At 36.8% G+C, this 23812-nt stretch overlaps 1 protein-coding gene across 1 annotated transcript in view; it reads right to left on the bottom strand.

The window, feature by feature from the left end:
* Nucleotides 1–23812, bottom strand: part of LOC133638631 (guanine nucleotide exchange factor VAV2-like) — a 190884-nt gene that overhangs the window by 68859 nt on the left and 98213 nt on the right. Inside the window, exons 8-9 of the mRNA XM_062031422.1 lie at nt 8450–8549; nt 3549–3644 (exon numbers count right to left, since the gene is read on the bottom strand). Coding sequence (XP_061887406.1) covers nt 3549–3644; nt 8450–8549 — 196 coding nt within the window. The remainder of the gene's footprint in view (nt 1–3548; nt 3645–8449; nt 8550–23812) is intronic.

Raw genomic sequence — 23812 nt, 5'->3', positions numbered from 1 at the left:
TGAAGACAACACATGATGTTAGTGTCTATATTAGCTATATTAGCCTACTATCAAAATGACTTTATAAGTCTTATGTAAGTGTCATAATGAAGGCAACACATGATGTAAGTGTGGATATCAGCCTACTATCAAAATGACTTTATAAGTCTTATGTAAGTGTCATAATGAAGGCAACACATGACGTAAGTGTCTATATTAGCTATACGAGCCTACTATCAAAATGACTTCATAAGTCTTATGTAAGTGTTACAATGAAGGCAACACATGATGTAAGTGTCTATATTAGCCTACTATCAAAATGACTTTATAAGTCTTATATAAGTGTTACAATGAAGGCAACACATGATGTAAGTGTCTATATTAGCCTACTATCAAAATGACTTTATAAGTCTTATATAAGTGTTATAATGAAGACAACATATGATGTAAGTGTGTATATTAGCCTACTATCAAAATGACTTTATAAGTCTTATATAAGTGTTATAATGAAGGCAACACATGATGTAAGTGTCCATATTAGCTATATTAGCCTACTATCAAAATGACTTTATAAGTCTTATGTAAGTGTTATAATGAAGACAACACATGATGTTAGTGTCTATATTAGCTATATTAGCCTACTATCAAAATGACTTTATAAGTCTTATGTAAGTGTTATAATGAAGACAACACATGATGTTAGTGTCTATATTAGCTATATTAGCCTACTATCAAAATGACTTTATAAGTCTTATGTAAGTGTCATAATGAAGGCAACACATGATGTAAGTGTGGATATCAGCCTACTATCAAAATGACTTTATAAGTCTTATGTAAGTGTCATAATGAAGGCAACACATGACGTAAGTGTCTATATTAGCTATACGAGCCTACTATCAAAATGACTTCATAAGTCTTATGTAAGTGTTACAATGAAGGCAACACATGATGTAAGTGTCTATATTAGCCTACTATCAAAATGACTTTATAAGTCTTATATAAGTGTTATAATGAAGACAACATATGATGTAAGTGTGTATATTAGCCTACTATCAAAATGACTTTATAAGTCTTATATAAGTGTTATAATGAAGGCAACACATGATGTAAGTGTCCATATTAGCTATATTAGCCTACTATCAAAATGACTTTATAAGTCTTATGTAAGTGTTATAATGAAGACAACACATGATGTTAGTGTCTATATTAGCTATATTAGCCTACTATCAAAATGACTTTATAAGTCTTATGTAAGTGTCATAATGAAGGCAACACATGATGTAAGTGTGGATATCAGCCTACTATCAAAATGACTTTATAAGTCTTATGTAAGTGTCATAATGAAGGCAACACATGACGTAAGTGTCTATATTAGCTATACGAGCCTACTATCAAAATGACTTCATAAGTCTTATGTAAGTGTTACAATGAAGGCAACACATGATGTAAGTGTCTATATTAGCTATATTAGCCTACTATCAAAATGACTTTATAAGTCTTATATACGTGTTATAATGAAGACAACATATGATGTAAGTGTGTATATTAGCCTACTATCAAAATGACTTTATAAGTCTTATATAAGTGTTATAATGAAGGCAACACATGATGTAAGTGTCCATATTAGCTATATTAGCCTACTATCAAAATGACTTTATAAGTCTTATATAAGTGTTATAATGAAGGCAACACATGATGTAAGTGTCTATATTAGCCTCCTATCAAAATTACTTTATAAGTCTTATAAAAGTGTTACAATGAAGACAACACATGATGTAAGTGTCTATATTAGCTATATTAGCCTACTATCAAAATGACTTCATAAGTCTTATGTAAGTGTCATAATGAAGGCAACACATGATGTAAGTGTCTCTATTAGCTATATTAGCCTACTATCAACATGACTTTCTAAGTCTTTACTAAGTGTTATAATGAAGACAACACATGATGTAAGTGTCTATATTAGCCTACTATCAAAATGACTTTATAAGTTGTATATAAGTGTAATAATGAAGGCAACACATGATGTAAGTGTCTATATTAGCTATATTAGCCTACTATCAAAATGACTTTAAAAGTCGTATATAAGTGTTATAATGAAGACAACACATGATGTAAGTGTCCATATTAGCTATATTAGCCTACTATCAAAATGACTTTATAAGTCTTATAAAAGTGTTACAATGAAGGCAACACATGATGTAAGTGTCTATATTAGCTATATTAGCCTCCTATCAAAATTACTTTATAAGTCTTATAAAAGTGTTACAATGAAGACAACACATGATGTAAGTGTGTATATCAGCCTACTATCAAAATGAATTTATAAGTTCTATATAAGTGTTATAATGAAGGCAACACATGATGTAAGTGTCCATATTAGCTATATTAGCCTACTATCAAAATGACTTTATAAGTCTTATATAAGTGTTATAATGAAGGCAACACATGATGTAAGTGTCTATATTAGCCTCCTATCAAAATTACTTTATAAGTCTTATAAAAGTGTTACAATGAAGACAACACATGATGTAAGTGTCTATATTAGCTATATTAGCCTACTATCAAAATGGCTTTATAAGTCTTATGTAAGTGTCATAATGAAGGCAACACATGATGTAAGTGTCTATATTAGCTATATTAGCCTACTATCAAAATGGCTTTATAAGTCTTATGTAAGTGTCATAATGAAGGCAACACATGATGTAAGTGTCTCTATTAGCTATATTAGCCTACTATCAACATGACTTTCTAAGTCTTTACTAAGTGTTATAATGAAGACAACACATGATGTAAGTGTTTATATTAGCCTACTATCAAAATGACTTTATAAGTCGTATATAAGTGTTATAATGAAGGCAACACATGATGTAAGTGTCTATATTAGCCTACTATCAAAATGACTTTATAAGTCGTATATAAGTGTTATATTGAAGGCAACACATGATGTAAGTGTCTATATTAGCTATATTAGCCTACTATCAAAATGACTTTAAAAGTCTTATATAAGTGTTATAATGAAGGCAACACATGATGTAAGTGTCCATATTAGCTATATTAGCCTACTATCAAAATGACTTTATAAGTCTTATAAAAGTGTTACAATGAAGGCAACACATGATGTAAGTGTGTATATCAGCCTACTATCAAAATGACTTTATAAGTCTTATGTAAGTGTTATAATGAAGACAACATATGATGTAAGTGTTTATATTAGCCTACTATCAAAATGACTTTATAAGTCTTATATAAGTGTTATAATGAAGGCAACACATGATGTAAGTGTCTATATCAGCTATATTAGCCTACTATCAAAATGACTTTATAAGTCTTATATAAGTGTTATAATGAAGGCAACACAAACCAGACAAACTCAAACAGGTTTATGTTAAAATACTGAACAGATGTTTATCGGGATAAGGTAAACATCTGTGCAGCATTTTAACATAAAAGTGTTTGATTGTGAGGCATTAAAAGCCACAAAATGCGACGGGTCCATCAGAGCCACAAACGCTGGCTGAGTAACAACAAAATGAACACCACACAAGGGTTAAGTGCGACTGGCCTACCTTCAGTAGTAGGTGATACTTGAGTACTCGCTGCATGGGAACCACCAGAAGATCCTGCAGCTTGAACTTGCCCTCCTGCACTTTCATTGTACATTCCTGTCAAAACAAGCACACACACACTTGATCGCGCATGACATAATGCAGCATTGTGTACTCCCGAAACATATTAAGAGACGTGCATTCTTGGTTCTGCCAGGCTTCCATACTTTGTGCTGGATTACATTACCAAACAATGAGGTGGGTTTATTTTTGAGGCGAACAAAAGCTCCTGCCTGTGCCAGCTATTTGTGACACAAATACCTTGCACGCGACCTGGAATGTTCCTTTGACAACAGCGAATGGCTGGCTTCCAAAAGAAACTGCATTTTAATGCTCCTTCATAGTGGTCTTTGTGTGTTTCCATCCAGCCTGCATAACACCGCAGTCACAGTGGAGGCTTTACAGCACAGGTGTCAAACTCAAGGCCCCGGGGGCCAGATGTGGCCCGCGACATCATTTTATCTGGCCCGCAAACACCTGGAAATGATACATATACCAGTGCCTCCCAGTCTGTGGAACGCTCTCCCTGACCACCTGAGGGCACCACAGACTGTGGATGCTTTTAAAAAAGGCTTAAAAACCCTTCTTTTTTAAAAAAAAAAAAAGCCTTTTTTTTCAGATCTATGCATACTAGTTCTAGCTATTTGGCTGTTCTAGTTTTTATTTGTATTTATTTTTTATTATCTTTTTATTTTTTTTATTTTTAATTTTTAATACACTGTAGCACGTTGAGGTTGTTTTGTTTCTTTGAAAACAATAAAAGTTGCTATATTTTTTCTCATTTTAACAGAAAAATTATACAGCAGTGAAGTGAATTTGTCTAGTGTATTTGTAAAAAACACTGTATTTGTAAAAAGTGTTTTTTACAAATACAATCTATTATTATTATTATTATTATATGTGTCAATAAAGTATTTAATATTTTCTCACTAAATGTACTTTTTTTTTCTCATTTTAACAGAAAAAATATACAGCAGTGAAGTGAATTAGTGAATTATATTTATATAGCGCTTTTCTCTAGTAAAGTGAAGTGAAGTGAATTATATAGCGCTTTTCTCCAGTGACTCAAAGCGCTTTTACATAGTGAAACCCAATATCTAAGTTACATTTTTAAACCAGTGTGGGTGCCACTGGGAGCAGGTGGGCAAAGTGTCTTGCCCAAGGACACAACGGCAATTACTAGGATGGCGGGAGCGGGGGATCGAACTTGGAACCCTCAAGTTGCTGGCACGGCCACTCTACCAACCGAGCTAAATGTAATTGATTTTTTTTTTTTCATTTTGACGGAAAAAATATACAGTAGTGAAGTGAATTAGTGAATTATATTTATATAGCGCTTTTCTCTAGTGACTCAAAGCGCTTTTACATAGTGAAACCCAATATCTAAGTTGCATTTAAACCAGTGTGGGTGGCACGGGGAGCAGGTGGGTAAAGTGTCTTGCCCAAGGACACAACGGCAGTGACTAGGATGGCGGGAGCGGGGGATCGAACCTGGAACCCTCAAGTTGCTGGCACGGCCACTCTACCAACCGAGCTAAATGTAATTGATTTTTTTTTTTCTTCATTTTGACGGAAAAAATATACAGTAGTGAAGTGAATTAGTGAATTATATTTATAAAGCGCTTTTCTCTAGTGACTCAAAGCGCTTTTACATAGTGAAACCCAATATCTAAGTTACATTTAAAGCAGTGTGTGTGGCACTGGGAGCAGGTGGGTAAAGTGTCTTGCCCAAGGACACAACGGCAGTGACTAGGATGGCAGAAGCTCTACAGCAGGGGTGTCCAAAGTGCGGCCCGGGGGCCATTTGCGGCCGGCAGCTAATTGTTTACCGGCCCGCCACACATTCTGGAAATACTATTGCAAAAATTAAAAAAAACATTAAAAAAAGTGGAATGAGGTGAAATCTAACTAGAAAAAGTTGCAATGTTGACACAAAGCTGCCATGCAGGCTGTTTTTTTTTCTTTTGTCTATCTTTATTATTATTTTTTTTGCCATTGCTCCAAAAAAACCAAAAAAATCTATGTTATAATGGATTATTGACTATTTATTTATTGATTATTTCAAATATTTCTCTTTAAAATGTTTTATGTGGAAAATATTGCATATATTGTGTGGTTGCCATGCAAAAACATCAACATTTTCTTTGACAAAAGGGCATAAAACAAACAAAATAATAGTTCAAACGTAAAATCGACAGATATATCTGAAGTTGATCTCGTAACTTAAGTGTTGAAAGTAAAAAAAAAATAATAATAAAAATGTATCACTTTATATGAGTGGGGCTCCTTTTGGATCCCAAATATATTTAATGGGATTTTATGTATCTTTTCACAGTGATTACTCAAAAATAATAATGAATTAAAATCAATGGTGTCCTGCATTATTGATCTTTTTAAGGCTCTAATTACTTCACATCAAACATTGCTTTCTGAATGTTTTGGGCAGTGGGGGAAATACTGCATATTTCAGTTTTATTATAAAAAAAAAACAAAGTTGTCTTTGACAGAAAAGGCATAAAACCTTTTTTTTTTTTTTGTTATTTCATATCAACCTTAAGTTGATGTACTGAAGAGATTTACTGTAAGCATTAAATAAATAAAAAAAAATAATAATTTGACTTGTTTTTAACATTTTAATGACCTAGACCAAGGGTCGGCAACCCAAAATGTTGAAAGAGCCATATTGGACCAAAAATACAAAAACAAATCTGTCTGGAGCCGCAAAAAAATAAAAGCCATATTACATGTGTCATGAGATATAAATTGAATTAAGAGGACTTAAAGGAAACTAAATGAGCTCAAATATACCTACAAATGAGGCATAATGATGCAATATGTACATATCGCTAGCCTAAATAGCATGTTAGCATAGATTAGCTTGCAGTCATGCAGTGACCAAATATGTCTGATTAGCACTCCACACAAGTCAATAACATCAACAAAACTCACCTTAGTGCACTCATGCACAACGTTAAAAGTTTGGTGGACAAAATGAGACAGAACAAGGGGCATAAAACACGTCCTAGAAAGTCGGTGAAAGTTATACATGTAAACAAACTATACGGTGAGTTCAAGGACCGCCAAAATAAGTAGGACAAAACGGCGCTCGCCAAATACTCGAATCAGTGAAGCACGTTTAATATAAACAGTGTGATTTATAACAATTAGGGAGGTTTGTGTCATGTTTGTCCTCCTACAGAAACCATACTGAAACAAAAAAATAGATTTTTTTCCCCCTCATCTTTTTCCATTCTTCATACATTTTTGAAAAATCTCCAGAGAGACACTAGGGCGGCGCTAAAGAGCCGCATGCGGCTCTAGAGCTGCGGGTTGCCGACCCCCGGCCTAGACCCTTTATGGTCCCCTGAAGCCCTAAAGCAGGGGTCACCAACCTTTTTGAAACCAAGAGCTACTTTTTGGGTACTGATTAATGCGAAGGGCTACCAGTTTGATACACACTTAAATAAATTGCCAGAAATAGCCAATTTGCTCAATTTAACTTTAACTCTATGTTAATAATTAATAATTAATGATATTTACACTTAATTGAACGGTTTAAAAGAGGAGAAAACACGAAAAAAATTACAATTAAATTTTGAAACATAGTTTATCTTCAATTTCGACACTTTAAAATTCAAAATTCAACCGAAAAAAAGAAGAGAAAAACCAGCTAATTCGAATATTTTTGAAAAAATTAAAAAAATAATTTATGGAACATCATTAGTAATTTTTCCTGATTAAGATTCATTTTAGAATTTTGATGACATGTTTTAAATAGGTTAAAATCCAATCTGCACTTTGTTAGAATATATAACAAATTGGACCAAGCTATATTTCTAACAAAGACAAATCATTATTTCTTCTAGATTTTCCAGAACAAAATTTTTAAAAGAAATTCAAAAGACTTTGAAATAAGATTTAAATTTGATTCTACAGATTTTCGAGAATAATTTTTTTGAAATTTAATCATAATAAGTTTGAAGAAATATTTCACAAATATTCTTCGTCGAAAAAACAGAAGCTAAAATTAATAATTAAATTAAAATGTATTTATTATTCTTTACAATAAAAAACATACATTTACTTGACCATTGATTTAAATTGTCAGGAAAGAAGAGGAAGGAATTTAAAAGGTAAAAAGGTATATGTGTTTAAAAATCCTAAAATCATGTTTAAGGTTGTATTTTTTCTCTAAAATTGTCTTTCTGAAAGTTATAAGAAGCAAAGTAAAAAAATTAATGAATTTATTTAAACAAGTGAAGACCAAGTCTTTAAAATATTTTCTTGGATTTTCAAATGCTATTTGAGTTTTGTCTCTCTTGGAATTAAAAATGTCGGGCAAAGCGAGACCAGCTTGCTAGTAAATAAATACAATTTAAAAAAAAGAGGCAGCTCACTGGTAAGTGCTGCTATTTGAGCTATTTTTAGAACAGGCCAGCGGGCTACTCATCTGGTCCTTACGGGCTACCTGGTGTTGGTGACCCCTGCCCTAAAGGTTAAAAAAAAAATTAAAAAAAAAAAAAAAATCCATATATTTTGTTATGGTTTTAAGAATGAAAAATATCAAAATGGCCCCCGCATCTTTATTTTTTCCTGCTTTACAGCAACACACGTTTTTTCTGTAAACACCACTGTGAGAAATACTTCAGTCCTATAAAAGCTCCTCTATTTTGAGAAATTGTAATATTTCCCCTATTCGGGGCGACAATTCTCCTTTGTATTTACACAGTAATGTGGAATTCAACTTACAAAAGCAAAACATATAAAAGTACTACTTATTATTTTGTGGCCCTCTCTTTCGGTCCAATGAAAAATGTGCTGATGTGGCGTGAAATCCACAGCAAGGAGGAGGAGAACGTTACCTCCACTTTGATCTTGACTTCTTCTCGCGTTGCTATTAGTTCATCCAGTGTTTTCTGGGCGTTCTCCATGTGGCTGCAGTACTGTCCATAGATCAACAACCTGTGCACACATAACATATTCACAATGTCAGAAACACATGTGTGGGATTCATCAGATTCTCTTTCTTTATCCTGCATTGTATTTGGAATTTAACAACATTCTGTATTCATACAGCATAGGGTTGTCTCGATACCAATATTTTATTAATGTATTTTGATACTTTTCTAAATAAAGGGGACCACAAAAAATGGCATTATTGGCTTTATTTTAACAAAAAATCTTAGGGTACATTAAACATATGTTTATTATTGCAATTAAGTCCTTTAAAAAAATAGTAAACATACCAGACAACTTGTCTTTTAGTAGTAAGTAAACAAACAAAGGCTCCTAATTAGTCTGCTGACGTATGCAGTAACATATTGTGTCATTTATCTACCTATTTTTTTTGTCAACATTATAAAGGACAAACTGTAAAAATGTATTATTAATCAACTTTCAACATGTTCTATCTACACTTCTGTTAAAATGTAATAATCACTTATTCTTCTGTTGTTTGGATACTTTACAATAGTTTTGGATGATATCACAAATATAGGTATCGATCCGATACCAAGTAGTTACAGGGTCATAATTTAAGTTTGCATGTGTCCACGGACATATTTCCTGAATTGATGAATATAATTGTGGGGAGGCGTGGCCGGCAGACCGACAGCGAGGCGGGGCACGCCGGGGCCGACCCCGAGATGGCGGCGAGGAGGCGTGGCCGGCGGGCCAGCGGCGAGGCGGGGGGCGCCGGGATCGTGCGCACAATCGTGTAATCCCCTCCCAGTGTGTAAAAGGGCGGCAGCCGAGAACGACGGGGCAGAAGGAGTTGGAGAGCCGGCAGCGCGTGAGGAGCCGAAGCGACCGAGCGGGAGACGCAGACGAAGACGAGGGAGGCTGAAAAGCCAACCAAAGAGCGAGCAGAGAAGAGGAGCTGAAAAGCGACCTGCACTAAGGTTTATTTGAAGAAATAAACAAAGTCACAACCCTGCTCGAAGTCATGTCAGTCCTTGGTGGTCCATGGAACCCCGACAGTGAGAGTCGGTCACAATAATATAAATAAATAAAATAAATCACAAAGATTTGTGACGACAAAAAATATTGATGTAATCATAGTAGTATCGACTAGATACGCTCTTGTACTTGGTATCATTACAGTGGATCCACCCATGGAATTAATGTACATTCTATTGTATCCTCCTACGGTGTGTAGTGAAGCATGTTTAGCTATTCCTCGTCCTGCAAGGATGATACTTGTGAGAAACTTACTTTATTTGTCGCCATGGAGACGAGCATTAGTGATTTAGAAGTAGCTAAAACGTTGCCGTCTGTGGATGGATGTTAGCTGCTAGCTAGCTAGCCATGTCTTACAGCACCTCTTCCTGAGGGCGTTTCAGTGTAATAACTTCACCTTTATTGTCAGTTTTTAAGCCAAAATGCGTTTTTTGTCTACATACTGTGTCTGCGTGTAAGTACTCTGTGATTGTGCGCTGCCGAACATGCTCCTCTGCTCGTAAAACCAACAACGTCATGCCCGGGAACCGGTACTTTTCAGAGTATAGTACCGTTTTTGATTCATTAGTACCGCGATACTATACTGATATATCATTTCCAGGAGCCATCTCACTTTCTGAGTAGCCTCTGATTTACTTATGGTTTCTCATGTTGTAGAAATGTGTAGAATAAATATAAAATTTCAACATTTCTGTCAACGAAGATTTGCATCAGCCTGCGACACATAGTCATTTTGATAGTAGGCTATTATAGCTAATATAGACACTTACGTCATGTGTTACACGTTCATTATAACACTTATATAAGACTTTTCATTTTTTGCGGCTCCAGACAGATTAGTTTTTTGTATTTTTGGTCCAATATGGCTCTTTCAAGGTTTTTGGTTGCCGACCCCTGTACTAGAGTGTATGGAATTTGACTGCCATACAGTACATACAGTATTTCCAGTCAGTGTGTTGCTGCCCAAACATCTGTCACGTCTGAGGTAAACTAAGGTAACCCAGTCCCATTAATGCCTCAGCAGGCCCACACATTTTAATACCGTCGAGAGACGTCATTTCCAGCTGCTCGACTGATGAATTCCGGCTGCTCGTGTCTCTTCACCTTGATCATAATGGATCAGTCAAGTACGAAAGCAGCACAATTCCCCAGAAATATTCTGGTCTCTCCATTTTCACACATCAAGGTGAAGTTCTTGTTTACATGGACTATCTCTAACCTCATGATCCATGCAAGAGGGACCTGGTTTCCAATTGCATACTCTAAAGCAGTGGTCCCCAACCTTTTTTATTTTTTTATTACATAAATAAATACAATCATGTGTGCTTACGGACTGTATCCCTGCAGACTGTATTGATCTATATTGATATATAATGTATATATTGTGTTTTTTATGTTGATTTCATTAAAAAAAAAAAAAAAAAAAAAAGTAAATTCTTGTGCGGCCCGGTACCAGTCGGTCCGCGGCCCGGTGGTTGGGGACCACTGCTCTAAAGGACCCGATCTACTTAGAACAGGGGTCGGCAACCCAAAATGTTGAAAACATAAACATTTATTTCAATATGCATCATAACAAAAAGGGTAATACCAAAAAAATGGATAGATGTTGATAGTCCAACTCATACTGACTGGTATACACACATAATACATACTGACTAGTATACACACATAATATATACTGACTGGTATACACACATAATACATACTGACTGGTATACACACATAATACATACTGACTGGTATACACACATAATACATACTGACTGGTATACACACATAATACATACTGACTAGTATACACACATAATACATACTGACTGGTATACAAACATAATACATACTGACTGGTATACACACATAATACATACTGACTGGTATACACACATAATACATACTGACTGGTATACACACATACTGACTGGTATAGACACATGCTAAAAACTGACTGGTATACACACATAATACATACTGACTGATATAGACACATAATACATACTGACTGGTATACACACATAATACATACTAACTGGTATACACACATAATACATACTAACTGGTATAGACACATACTAAACACTGACTGGTATACACACATAATACATACTGACTGGTATACACACATAATACATACTCACTGGTATACACACATACTGACTGGTATAGACACATAATACACACGGACTGGTGTACACACATACTGACTGGTATAGACACATAATACACACAGACTGGTATACACACATAATACATAATAACTGGTATAGACACATACTAAATACTGACTGGTATACACACATAATAGATATTGACTGGTATACACACATAATAGATACTGACTGGTATAAACACATACTAAAAACTGACTGGTATACACACACAATACATACTGACTGGTATAGACACATACTAAATACTGACTGGTATACACACATAATAGATACTGACTGGTATACACACATAATACACACTGACTGGTATACACACATAATACATACTGACTGATATAGACACATACTAAATACTGACTGGTATACACACATAATATATACTGACTGGTATACACACATACTGACTGGTATACACACATAATATATACTGACTGGTATACACACATACTGACTGGTATACACACATAATAGATACTGACTGGTATAAACACATACTAAAAACTGACTGGTAGACACACATAATACATACATACATACTAAATACTGACTGATATGGACACATAATATATACTGACTGGTATACACACATACCGACTGGTATAGACACATAATACACACTGACTGGTATACACACATAATACATACTAACTGGTATAGACACATACTAAATACTGACTGGTATACACACATACTAGATACTGACTGGTATACACACATACTAGATACTGACTGGTATACACATATAACACACACTGACTGGTATGCACACATAATACATACTGACTGATATAGACACATACTAAATACTGACTGGTATACACACATAATATATACTGACTGGTATAGACACAAAATACACACTGACTGGTATACACACATAATACATACTAACTGGTATAAACACATACTAAATACTGACTGGTTTACACACATAATATATACTGACTGGTATACACACATAATACATACTGACTGGTATACACACACAATACATACTGACTGGTATACTCACATAATACATACTGACTGGTATACACACATAATACATACTGACTGGTATACACACATAATATATACAGACTGGTATACACACATAATATATACTGACTGGTATACACACATAATACATACTGACTGGTATACACACATAATATATACTGACTGGTATACACACATAATACATACTGACTGGTATACACACATAATACATACTGACTGGTATACACACATAATATATACAGACTGGTATACACACATAATATATACTGACTGGTATACACACAAGCTATAGAGATGATATCAGTAGAAAAAAATGCATTTATTTTAGATAATAATGAGTCATATATTGAAATATGTGATCCATTATTTAAATGTGTTTTATCTATTAAATTGACCTCAAATATGACTTATTTTTGTCTTTGTGTAAAATATTGGACACAATGTGTTGTCAAGCTTATGAGATGCGATGCAAGTGTAAGCCACTATTGTCCATTTTTTACATGTTTTTATTTTATTTTGGATAAATGGCTGTGACGATAATGTAAATCAGGGCTTTTTAATCACTGCTTTGATGGAATTCTTATTAATATTGATACTGTTGTTGATATTATTCATTTTTGTTTGACTACTTCTGGATTGTTTTGTGTCATATGTATGTCCTCAATCGCTCTGTGGATTGCTATTCTGAATGTTGCTGGGCCGGCTTTGGTTTTGGAATTAGGATTGTATTATTATTGTGTATTATTTCAGTGGACTGATTATTTTAAAAAAATAAAAATACAATAAAAAAGAGATCTATTCTGCCTCTCACGATGAGCTCAGGAGCGTTTATTGCCCAAGTCTAGTTAAGACCAGGTAGTACACTTTTAAGATTCATAACAAAGTGTGAGAGGTGAACCGCAGAGTAATTTCCCACAACAGGGAGCAGATACAAATCTGTGAATAAATGTATTATAATTTGGACTGAAATGTGAATACTATGAATAAGTAATGACTAGATTTAAATCCCAGGGCAATATTTGGAGGGGTGACATCTTCTTACCAATAAACCGTAATGACTGAAAACCAATGACTGGTTCAGATCCTCTTATCAGCATGTATGTGTGGGTCTGTTCATTTTGAGCAGTGAGGATATGAAGTCTGTGTTCATTAGTTATCACAATGGAAACCTGACAGAGATCTAGAGGTTCAATCGAGGGGGAAGCTCAAAGTCATCCCTGAGTGGTGGTTTTCATTCTCCCTGAGTCCAAGTAGGGCATAGGCCCATATCCCTGCAAGAGTCGGCACCTCTCCATTGTGGTCTAATCCTAGAACCCTGACGTTTAATCAAGCCTCTCAGACATATGTGAGGAACCCTACAAATGGTTCAATGATACCGAAGGTCAGAAAAATATAAAAATTCCAGTTTTAACACAATACAAGGGTATAATATTTGCAAAAAATAACAAAGAACATTAAATATCTTGTCTTTGCAGTCTGTACAATTGAATATAAGTTGAAAAGGATTTGCAAATCATTGTATTCTGTTTTTATTTACCATTTACACAACGTGCCAACTTCACTGGTTTTGGGTTTTGTACTTGCATGTTTCTGTGCAAGAAGGTAAGCACCTCGTCTATGTGGTAATCAACACACGCAGCAAACCTGGTCATGTGTTATTATGTGGTCATGGAAAACAAGTTGTCACTGCTCCACTTGATAGAAACGTTCTACATTTGGAATGTGTTGTCGTGGCCTTAATGAAATAAAGCCACTTTACTCCAGGAAACACAGGAGCTTCGTGCAAATGAGATTTTGAATGGTATTGACAACGTTCAATATGCGACTCACGCGTACGGTCTGTGAAAAAAGGTCAATAGTTTATTGCCGTGCATATAAACAAAGGGTCCGAGTTTTTTTAATACGTCGTCTCTACAATAACAAAAAATGGCCCGAGTGTGACAGTAAAGATGCCTGGTGAGAAGTTCTACTCCAGGCTGTCATGTATCGCCAGGCATTGGACTAGAAAGAGTAACAGCGTTGTCGTATCTGTAATGTTTCGGTGTGGCGTTCTTGGTCGGGACCCCAGGATACAGAGGCGTCAGGAAAGTGCAGTAAATAAACCCCCTTGTTGTTAAGGAACTTGCAGGGAATATTAAAAAAAAATTGCAAATACACTGCAAAAACTGAAATCTAAGTAAGATGAAATATCTCAAATAAGGGTGATATTTGCTTATTTTCTGTCTGATGAGATAATTCTTCTCACTAAGCAGATTTGATGTTAGAGTGTTTTACTTGTTTTAAGGGTTTTGGTCCTAAATGATCTCAGTAAGATATTACAGCTTGTTGCTGAGATTTGATGAGCTATATTGAGTAAAACATGCTTGAAACTAGAATATCAACTGTTGCAAAGCTGTGTCATCAACACTCACAAATATAAAACTACTTTTGTAAAGTAATCATTTCTTATTTCAAGCATGAAATAAAAAAAATCATGACTTTGACACAATTGTGTCTCATAATTAAAACAGATGACAGCCAAATGGACTTTGCTGTTTTATTTTCAATGAAACAATAGAAAAAATGTACTCTTCTAGTAGTACAGTTGGCACAGTACAGTAAACTGACAGTTAATATTTAAACATTTAACATGTGACATTTCAAACAATTTTGAACAGAAATAGTTCATGCACAGTCAGATAAATTCTTCAAAATGACAATCAAAACAAATTGGCCGGGGGCCGGGCTGTAAATATATATATATATATATATATATATATATATATATATATATATATATATATATATATATATATATATATATATATATATATTCCTTGCGCACTAATTGACTGAAAGAGCACGCACTTGGCGCTATGATGTCATGTTATCGATGGAAAAATGCATTTTTAGACAATATGATTTGCCTGAGCGGCTAGGAGACCCCGAGAGTAACAAGCGGTTGCTTTGTTGACTTTCCATTAAAGAAAAATAAACTAGTTTTTAGTATAAGTTTGCTGGTTTCAAGAAATGTAATGCCGAGCGCATATCATTATGTCAAGATAATGGCACTAGCATTTACTTCATTTAACAATATTCTTCAACATATTGAGCAAAAAGGTCTCATATTTGTTTTTTCTACCAAAAAAAGTGCACTTGTTATTAATGAGAATATACTTATTTTAAGGTATTTTGGGGTTCATTGAGGTTAGCTAATTTTACTTGTTTTGGAAAGTCTTGACAAGCCAAATTTTCTTGTTCTATTGGCAGATAATTTTGCTTAGTTCAAATAAACCCCCAATATTTGTATTTGTTTCCTTGTTTTTGAACACTGACTTTTTGCAGTGTAGGGACAAGTGTGTCCTAATTGCCAATCAGGGAAAGGTAAGGGAGTCAAACAGGAAGTGTAACGAAACATACAAGCACTGAACAATAATAACTGTCACGTGAGATAATCACTTTATAAGCCGATCGCCTTTCACTTCATAAAATCCACCAGTTCCCAAACTTACCACCTCAGAAAAAACAAAACTACCACCATAATGACCACCATTAAAGTACAGTAGCATAGTAGGCTTAGGTATTCATTAATCACAAGGCAGATGTTTTATTTAACAAGTATATTTACTATTTTTGTTACCAATTACACACATGCACACACATAATCAACAATGATACTCTATTTACAGTACATATTTACAGACTTCTTTGGCATACCACAATTAGTTTGACTCGGGGGGCCACATTGAGAGAAAACATGTGTCTGGGGGTGGGGGGCTAATGTGTATGTGTGTATAAATGTCAGTAACTACAAATCCTCGCTACATCTGTAAGTGCAAGTTACAACTCTACTGTGCAAAGCCAAAGCCATTTATCAACAACACCCAGAAACGCCGCCGGCTTCGCTGGGCCCGAGCTCATCTAAGATGGACTGATGAAAAGTGGAAAAGTGTTCTGTGGTCTGACAAGTCCACATTTCAAATTGTTTTTGGAAACTTTGGACGTCGTGTTCTCAGGACCAAAGAGGAAAAGAACCATCCGGATTGTTTTAGGCGCAAAGTGGAAAAGTCAGCATCTGTGATGGTATGGGGGCGTATTAGTGCCCAAGACATGGGTAACTCACAGATGTGAAGGCACCATTAATGTTGAAAGGTACATACAGGTTTTGGAGCAACGTTATCATGGACGCCCCTGCTTATTTCAGCAAGACAATGCCAAACCACGTGTTACAACAGCATGGCTTCATAGTAAATGAGTGGGGGTACTAGACTGGCCTGCCTGTAGTCCAGACCTGTCTCCCATTGAAAATGTGTGGCGCATTATGAAGCCTAAAATAGCACAAGGGAGACCCCCGGACTGTTGAACAACTTAAGCTGTACATCAAGCAAGAATGGGAAATAATTCCACCTGAAAAGCTTCAAAAATGTGTCTCCTCAGTTCCCAAACGTTTACTGAGTGTTGTTAAAAGGAAAGGCCATGTAACACAGTGGTTTTGCAACATGTTGCTGCCATTAAATTCTAAGTTATTGATTATTTGCAAAAAAAATGTGAAGTTTTTCAGTTGGAACATTAAATATCTTGTCTTTTCAGTCTATTCAATGGAATATAAGTTGAAAAGGATTTGCAAATCCTTGTATTCTGTTTTTATTTACCATTTACACAACGTGCCAACTTCACTGGTTTTGGATTTTGTAGTTAATTAGGATCATTCCAATTGTTATTAATGTGCTCATTGGGTTACTTTTTAACAAGGTCCATCCTTTAGTGTATGTCAGCAAAATATTTTGGACTCACTGTGCAGTTTCCTGTGCATCTGGTAGTATCTTGTTTTCGGCTGCCCATAGGGATTACAACAGGTTGAACAATATCTGCTGCACCACGATGTTGCAATTACAAACCATTTCCAATGTCTCTTTCAGCAAATGTTTAACTCTTTGTTCTCCCACGAGTTTCATCTCCATGTTTTATTTGCTCATTTTGAGGCGGCTGGTGGTGTAAAATGTACACCCGGACGACTTTTGTGCAGTTATATCTACATTTAGTGACAGTAGTGGTTGTCTGTATTGTTTTGGATGCCAGCTCGTGTTGCTGTAAGATATAATGTTTTGTAAAACCGCACTTTCTACACTGCAACAACTGAAATCTAAGTAAGATGAAATATCTCAAATAAGGGTGATATTTGCTTATTTTCTGTCTGATAAGATCATTCTTCTCACTAAGCAGATTTTATGTTAGAGTGTTTTACTTGTTTTAAGTGTTTTGGTCCGAAATGATCTCAGTAAGATATTACAGCTTGTTGCTGAGATTTGATGACCTATATTGAGTAAAACATGCTTGAAACTAGAATATCAACTGTTGCAAAGCTGTGTCATCAACACTCACGAGTAGAAAACTACTTTTTTAAAGTCATCATTTCTTACTTCAAGCATGAAAAAAAAAATCATGATGCCGAGCGCATATCATTATGTCCATCCATCCATCCATCCATCCATCCATCTTCTTACGCTTATCCGAGGTCGGGTCGCGGGGGCAGCAGCCTAAGCAGGGAAACCCAGACTTCCCTCTCCCCAGCCACTTCGTCCAGCTCCTCCCGGGGGATCCCGAGGCGTTCCCAGGCCATCCGGGAGACATAGTCTTCCCAACGTGTCCTGGGTCTTCCCCGTGGCCTCCTACCGGTGCCCTAAACACCTCCCAAGGGAGGCGTTCGGGTGGCATCCTGACCAGATGCCCGAACCACCTCATCTGGCTCCTCTCCATGTGGAGGAGCAGCGGCTTTACTTTGAGCTCCCCCCGCATGACAGAGCTTCTCACCCTATCTCTAAGGGAGAGACCCGCCACCCGGCGGAGGAAACTCATTTCGGCCGCTTGTACCCGTGATCTTGTCTTTTCGGTCATAACCCAAAGCTCATGACCATAGGTGAGGATGGGAACGTAGATCGACCGGTAAATTGAGAGCTTTGCCTTCCGGCTCAGCTCCTTCTTCACCACAACGGATCGATACAGCTGAAGACGCCGCACCGATCCGCCTGTCGATCTCACGATCCACTCCTCCCCCACTCGTGAACAAGACTCCGAGGTACTTTAACTCCTCCACTTGGGGCAGGGTCTCCTCCGCAACCCGGAGATGGCACTCCACCCTTTTCCGGGCGAGAACCATGGACTCGGACTTGGACGTGCTGATTCTCATCCCAGTCGACTCACACTCGGCTGTGAACCGATCCAGCGAGAGCTGAAGATCCTGGCCAGATGAAGCCATCAGGACCACATCATCTGCAAAAAGCAGAGACCTAATCCTGCAGCCACCAAACCAGATCCCCTCAACGCCTTGACTGCGCCTAGAAATTCGGTCCATAAAAGTTATGAACAGAATCTGTGACAAAGGGCAGACTTGGCGGAGTCCAACCCTCACTGGAAACGTGTCCGACTTACTGCCGGCAATGCGGACCAAGCTCTGGCACTGATCCTACAGGGAGCGGACCGCCACAATCATTATGTCAAGATATTTTAAGCAAAAAGGTCTCTTTTTTTCTACCAAGAAAAGTGCACTTGTTATTAGTGAGAATATACTTATTTTATGGTATTTTTGGGTTCATTGAGGTTAGCTAATTTGACTTGTTTTGGAAAGTCTTGACAAGCCGAATTTTCTTGTTCTATTGGCAGATAATTTTGCTTAGTTCAAATAAAATACCCCTCATTTTTGTATTTTTTTTTCTTGTTTTTGAACACTGACTTTTTGCAGTGTAGACACCTTAAAGGGGTCATATTAATAAGCAAAACACATTTTTCTTGCATTTTGGCACCTGTTTTGGAAACCGTATTTTCCGGACCATAGGGCGCACCAGATTATAAGGCCGATGAGCGGGTCTAATCAGGTCTATTTTCATACAAAAGGTGCATCGGATTATAGGGCGCATTAAAGGGGTCATATTTTATTTTTAGATAATATGTCTCACCTTATACACACACCATAATAATACTCCTATGTTGAAGCACAGTACAATCCATCAAGCGGTGCGGCTTCATAGCTTACCAAAGTCGTACTAAAACATTTTGATAGATTTTTGAGCGCCGTGTGTAATGTTCTTTATTCTCAATGGAACATATACAATTTTGGTGTTGTTTACTTGAGTCATATTGCAGTCGACACATGTCTCTTATGTGTGACTGCCATCATATTGCAGTCTACACGTATCTCTTATGTGTGACTGCCATCATATTTCAGTCTACACGTATCTCTTATGTGTGACTGCCATCTACCGGTCCCACTTATCATTTCACCATGTACCAAATAAAATAGCTCCGAGGTCGGTAAGCGCAACCAAAATCATTTCGTACATTAGGCGCACCGGGTTATAAGGCGTACTGTTGAGTTTTGAGAAAATAAAAGGGTTTTAAGTGCGCCTTGTAGTCTGAAAAATACAGTATTTGGAATCCCCAAATGTGGCAAAATTGGGAATTCAAACCCCGGAAGAGTTTTGCGGGGATATTCAACAATTCTGCCCTGTTCTAAATGAGCCGTCTGAGATTTGCCATTATTGGTTACATAGCTCAATTGACAAATCTCTCATTGTACACACTTTTCAATTCACGGACTACAAAGCCGAAATACAAATATGGTTTGATGTACAAACCTGGTCCGACTATGAGTCCAAATAAAGCAATAGACAAGCAATGTGTGAATGTTGAAGCATTCAGGAAGTATCCACAGCGTTGTCGACACTGCTTCTCATCCGCCCATGCACTGTACCCAAAGACGATTAACCGACAAGGTAAAGGATTTGATTTTTTGCTGTTAAAGTTAAGCAGTTTTGTGATTTCAAACTGAGTGCACCACGGGACTAGTGACAGTGCTGTGTGCGTGTCGGCAGGGTGGCTTTATACGAAAACAGTTTCGCTAGTTAGTGTCATTTTGACTTTAAATATAACAGTTGATCCATCACCCCTTTGTGTTTGGTTGATATACAGTAGTGTATAGTACTTTGTATTGCATTCAACCTTTACTAAAATATGGACTTTTGTAGAGGCTGCAACCCATTATTCATATTTACATAGTTCCTTATTGTTATAATAATTGTTTGTAAGTTATCACAAAAAACTTTGTGTTAAAATGAGTTCCAGGCAAGAAGACAAAAGCTGTCTTTGAAACCTACCAAGAGTAAGGCTTGTAAAACTCCACTGTGTTCTTTCATGTATGGTAATCAACAGAAAGATATTGTTCTAACCCAAGGACTTCAAAGCGGAGAGATGACAGGATCTGCCCAATTTCCAGACGACCTCTTTTTGAAGTATTTTACAAACTCTTTTTGAACTATGTTATGGACCTCTTTTTGAACTATTTTACGAACTCTTTTTGAACTGACCTTTTCTGTGAATTGTTTACGACCTTTTCTGTGAACTTTTTGCGACCTTTGTCCTTTGGAAACAGTGGTGGCCATGTGGTCGGGGAGGGTCCAAAATAAAAGAAGGAGGCATGCAATCTTTTGGCAGAGAGTGCTGAGATACCGTACAAGGGTACAGTGTAAAGGTGACTCTCCCCAATATTGAGTCCAAATTGAATTCTGTCCCTGTTTGATTCTTTGCTTCTTGTCTTGTTTAATAAATTTCATCAGTGTTTGAACTTGATACTTATGGAGAAATGTCCTTCAATAAAAAATAAAAACAAATCTATTTACGAACCCTGTTCGTAAATCAGGGTTTCACTACACCTGCTTTTGCTTGTGAAATTGCATGCAGTGGAAAAGGGGCGTAGTTAAAAATGCAAATGTTCCGAGATCGTTGCTATTTTTTAAAAAGGACTGATCACAAAATAGGAGCTTTGAAAACCAAATGTGCTGTACAACCACAGTCTAACAAGACTGAGTGAAATGTCGAACAAAAAAATCTATATTTACAACTTAATAACAGTCTTTTATTGAAGTCAGGAGCTTGGTACTTGCAGTCATGGGAGCCAAAGGGCTAATAAGCACATTGCAGCATGAAGCCACTCCTTGGCCTAGTCATCCATAATTAGTCCATCACATACGCTCCACTTGACACCGAGTCTGGGCACACGCAGTAGGAGGCAACTACTCATCCATTTCTATGTTTGCACGGGCTCTACAAGTGGAAAAAACTGGGGCATATTCTTGCATTGTTACTGAGAAACATAAGTGAGGCTCCAGAAGTTCAATGTTTGGGTCTGGTGGACTTTTTTTTATTTTTTATTACATTTACTAGATCAGGGGTTGGCAACCTAAAATGTTAAAAGCCATATTTGACGGAAAAAAAACAACAAAAAATGTCTGGAGCCGCAAAAAATGTGCCTTATATAAGTGTTATAATGAAGGCAACACATGATGTAAGTGTCTATATTAGCAATTATAGCCTACTATCAAAATGACTATGTGTCGCAGGCTGACGCAAATCTCCGTTGTCAGAAATGTTGAAATTTAATATTTATCCTACACATTTTTAAAACATTGGAAAATATTAGTAAAAAGGAGGTTTCTCAGAGGGTGAGATAACTCCTGGAAATTACTAGTTTAGAATGGCCAAAGGTATAAATGTGTGTGTCCAAGTTAAAGGAAACGACAGACTGTCTTCTTCTACTCACTAGAATCTAATGGTTTTATTACAATATTTGCATGCTGGGTAACGTTTGCTGTGGTCTGGAACAACATGTCACCAAAAAAAAAAAAAGAGAAATGCAGCCAATATTACGTACAGATAATGTGTCACGAGACATGCAAATATAAATTAAATACAGAGAGGACATAAGTAAAGGGAAATTAAAACGAGCTCAAATATACCTAAAAACGAGGCATTATGATGCAATATGTACATACAGCTAGCTTAAATAGCATGTTAGCATTGAATAGCTTGCTGTCATGCACTGACCAAATATGACTGATTAGCTGTCCAACAAGTCAATAACATCAACAAAGCTCACGTTTGTGCATGTCCACAACAAGTTCGGTGGACAAAATGAGGCAAAGAAGGAGTGGCATAAAACACGTCTTTCTGTGGCAGCGTCAGAGAAAGTTGTACATGTAAACAAACTAGTTCAAGGACCGCCAAAAGCAGTAGGACAAAACGGCACTCTCATCAGTGAAGCATGTATAACATAAACAGTGGAATTTTTAACAATTAGGAAGGTTTGTGTCATGTTTGTTCCCCTACAGAAACTAATAATGTCCTTTGTGTTCTTTGATGTTTCCCTCTTACACACATGTTTATGTGTGCTATAGCTATGAGGTTGTTTTTTTTCTTTGGCCTCAGTCTGGACCCCCTCTCCAGGGTACCAGGCTTCGACTGATTTATTTTTTTTCTCACCCCCCCCCCCCCCCCCCAGCGTTTGCCTGTTTCTCACCTTTTTTGTAAGGGGCGCCGGAAGTTGGCAGAGCCGTCAGCGATCCTGTTCTGTCTCCCTGTAATGTTTGTCCGCTCTTGAATGGGATTTGTGCTGAAAATCGTAATTTCCCCTCGGGGTTTATTAAAGTATTTTTGATTCTGATTTATCATTTGTTTTCAAATGACAAAATCAAGCGGTGATGAAGGCGTGGGGTGGGGGTGGGGAGTGTGTTTGTGTATGTGCCCATTGTCTTTGGGTGTAGTGGAGTTGTGTCCATAAGGCCGGGGCCGTTCTGCATGCAATGCAAGCAAAGTTCGACTTCCAGGTGTCGTTGAAGAGGGAGGGAGGTCAAAAGCGTCCATCTTTGAGAGTCCTCAAGGGATGTTTACAGAACAGCCTGCTCCTGTTGTTGCATCAAGCCCATTCGAGGGAGTCAAAATCGTAGATTAGGATTTTTGTTTTTCCGCGAGCAGACATTACAATGGCTTGTCTGTTCTCTTCGTCCATGTTGGCTCTCATATCCAATTTTTCCCTTTCAGCAAGCTTCTCCATGATGTGATCCATCTTGCGATTCAGTTCAGAAATCGCCCCAGACTGTGATCCCACAGCCCTGCCCAAACCTTCCACTGCGACGAACAGCCTTTGGGCTCCTTGAGTGGCTGCCATCGTGGCTGATGTTTCCCTCTTACACACATGTTTATGTGTGCTCTAGCTATGAGTTTTTTCTTCTTCTTTGGCCTCAGTCTGGAACCCCTCTCCAGGGTACCAGGCTTCGACTGATTTTTTTTTCT

The sequence above is a fragment of the Entelurus aequoreus genome, linkage group LG21 (genome assembly GCF_033978785.1).
Source record: "Entelurus aequoreus isolate RoL-2023_Sb linkage group LG21, RoL_Eaeq_v1.1, whole genome shotgun sequence".
In the NCBI taxonomy this organism is placed as follows: Eukaryota; Metazoa; Chordata; class Actinopteri; order Syngnathiformes; family Syngnathidae; genus Entelurus; species Entelurus aequoreus.
Note: the sequence above shows the minus strand (reverse complement) of the source record. Positions and strands in the feature narration are given on the sequence as shown.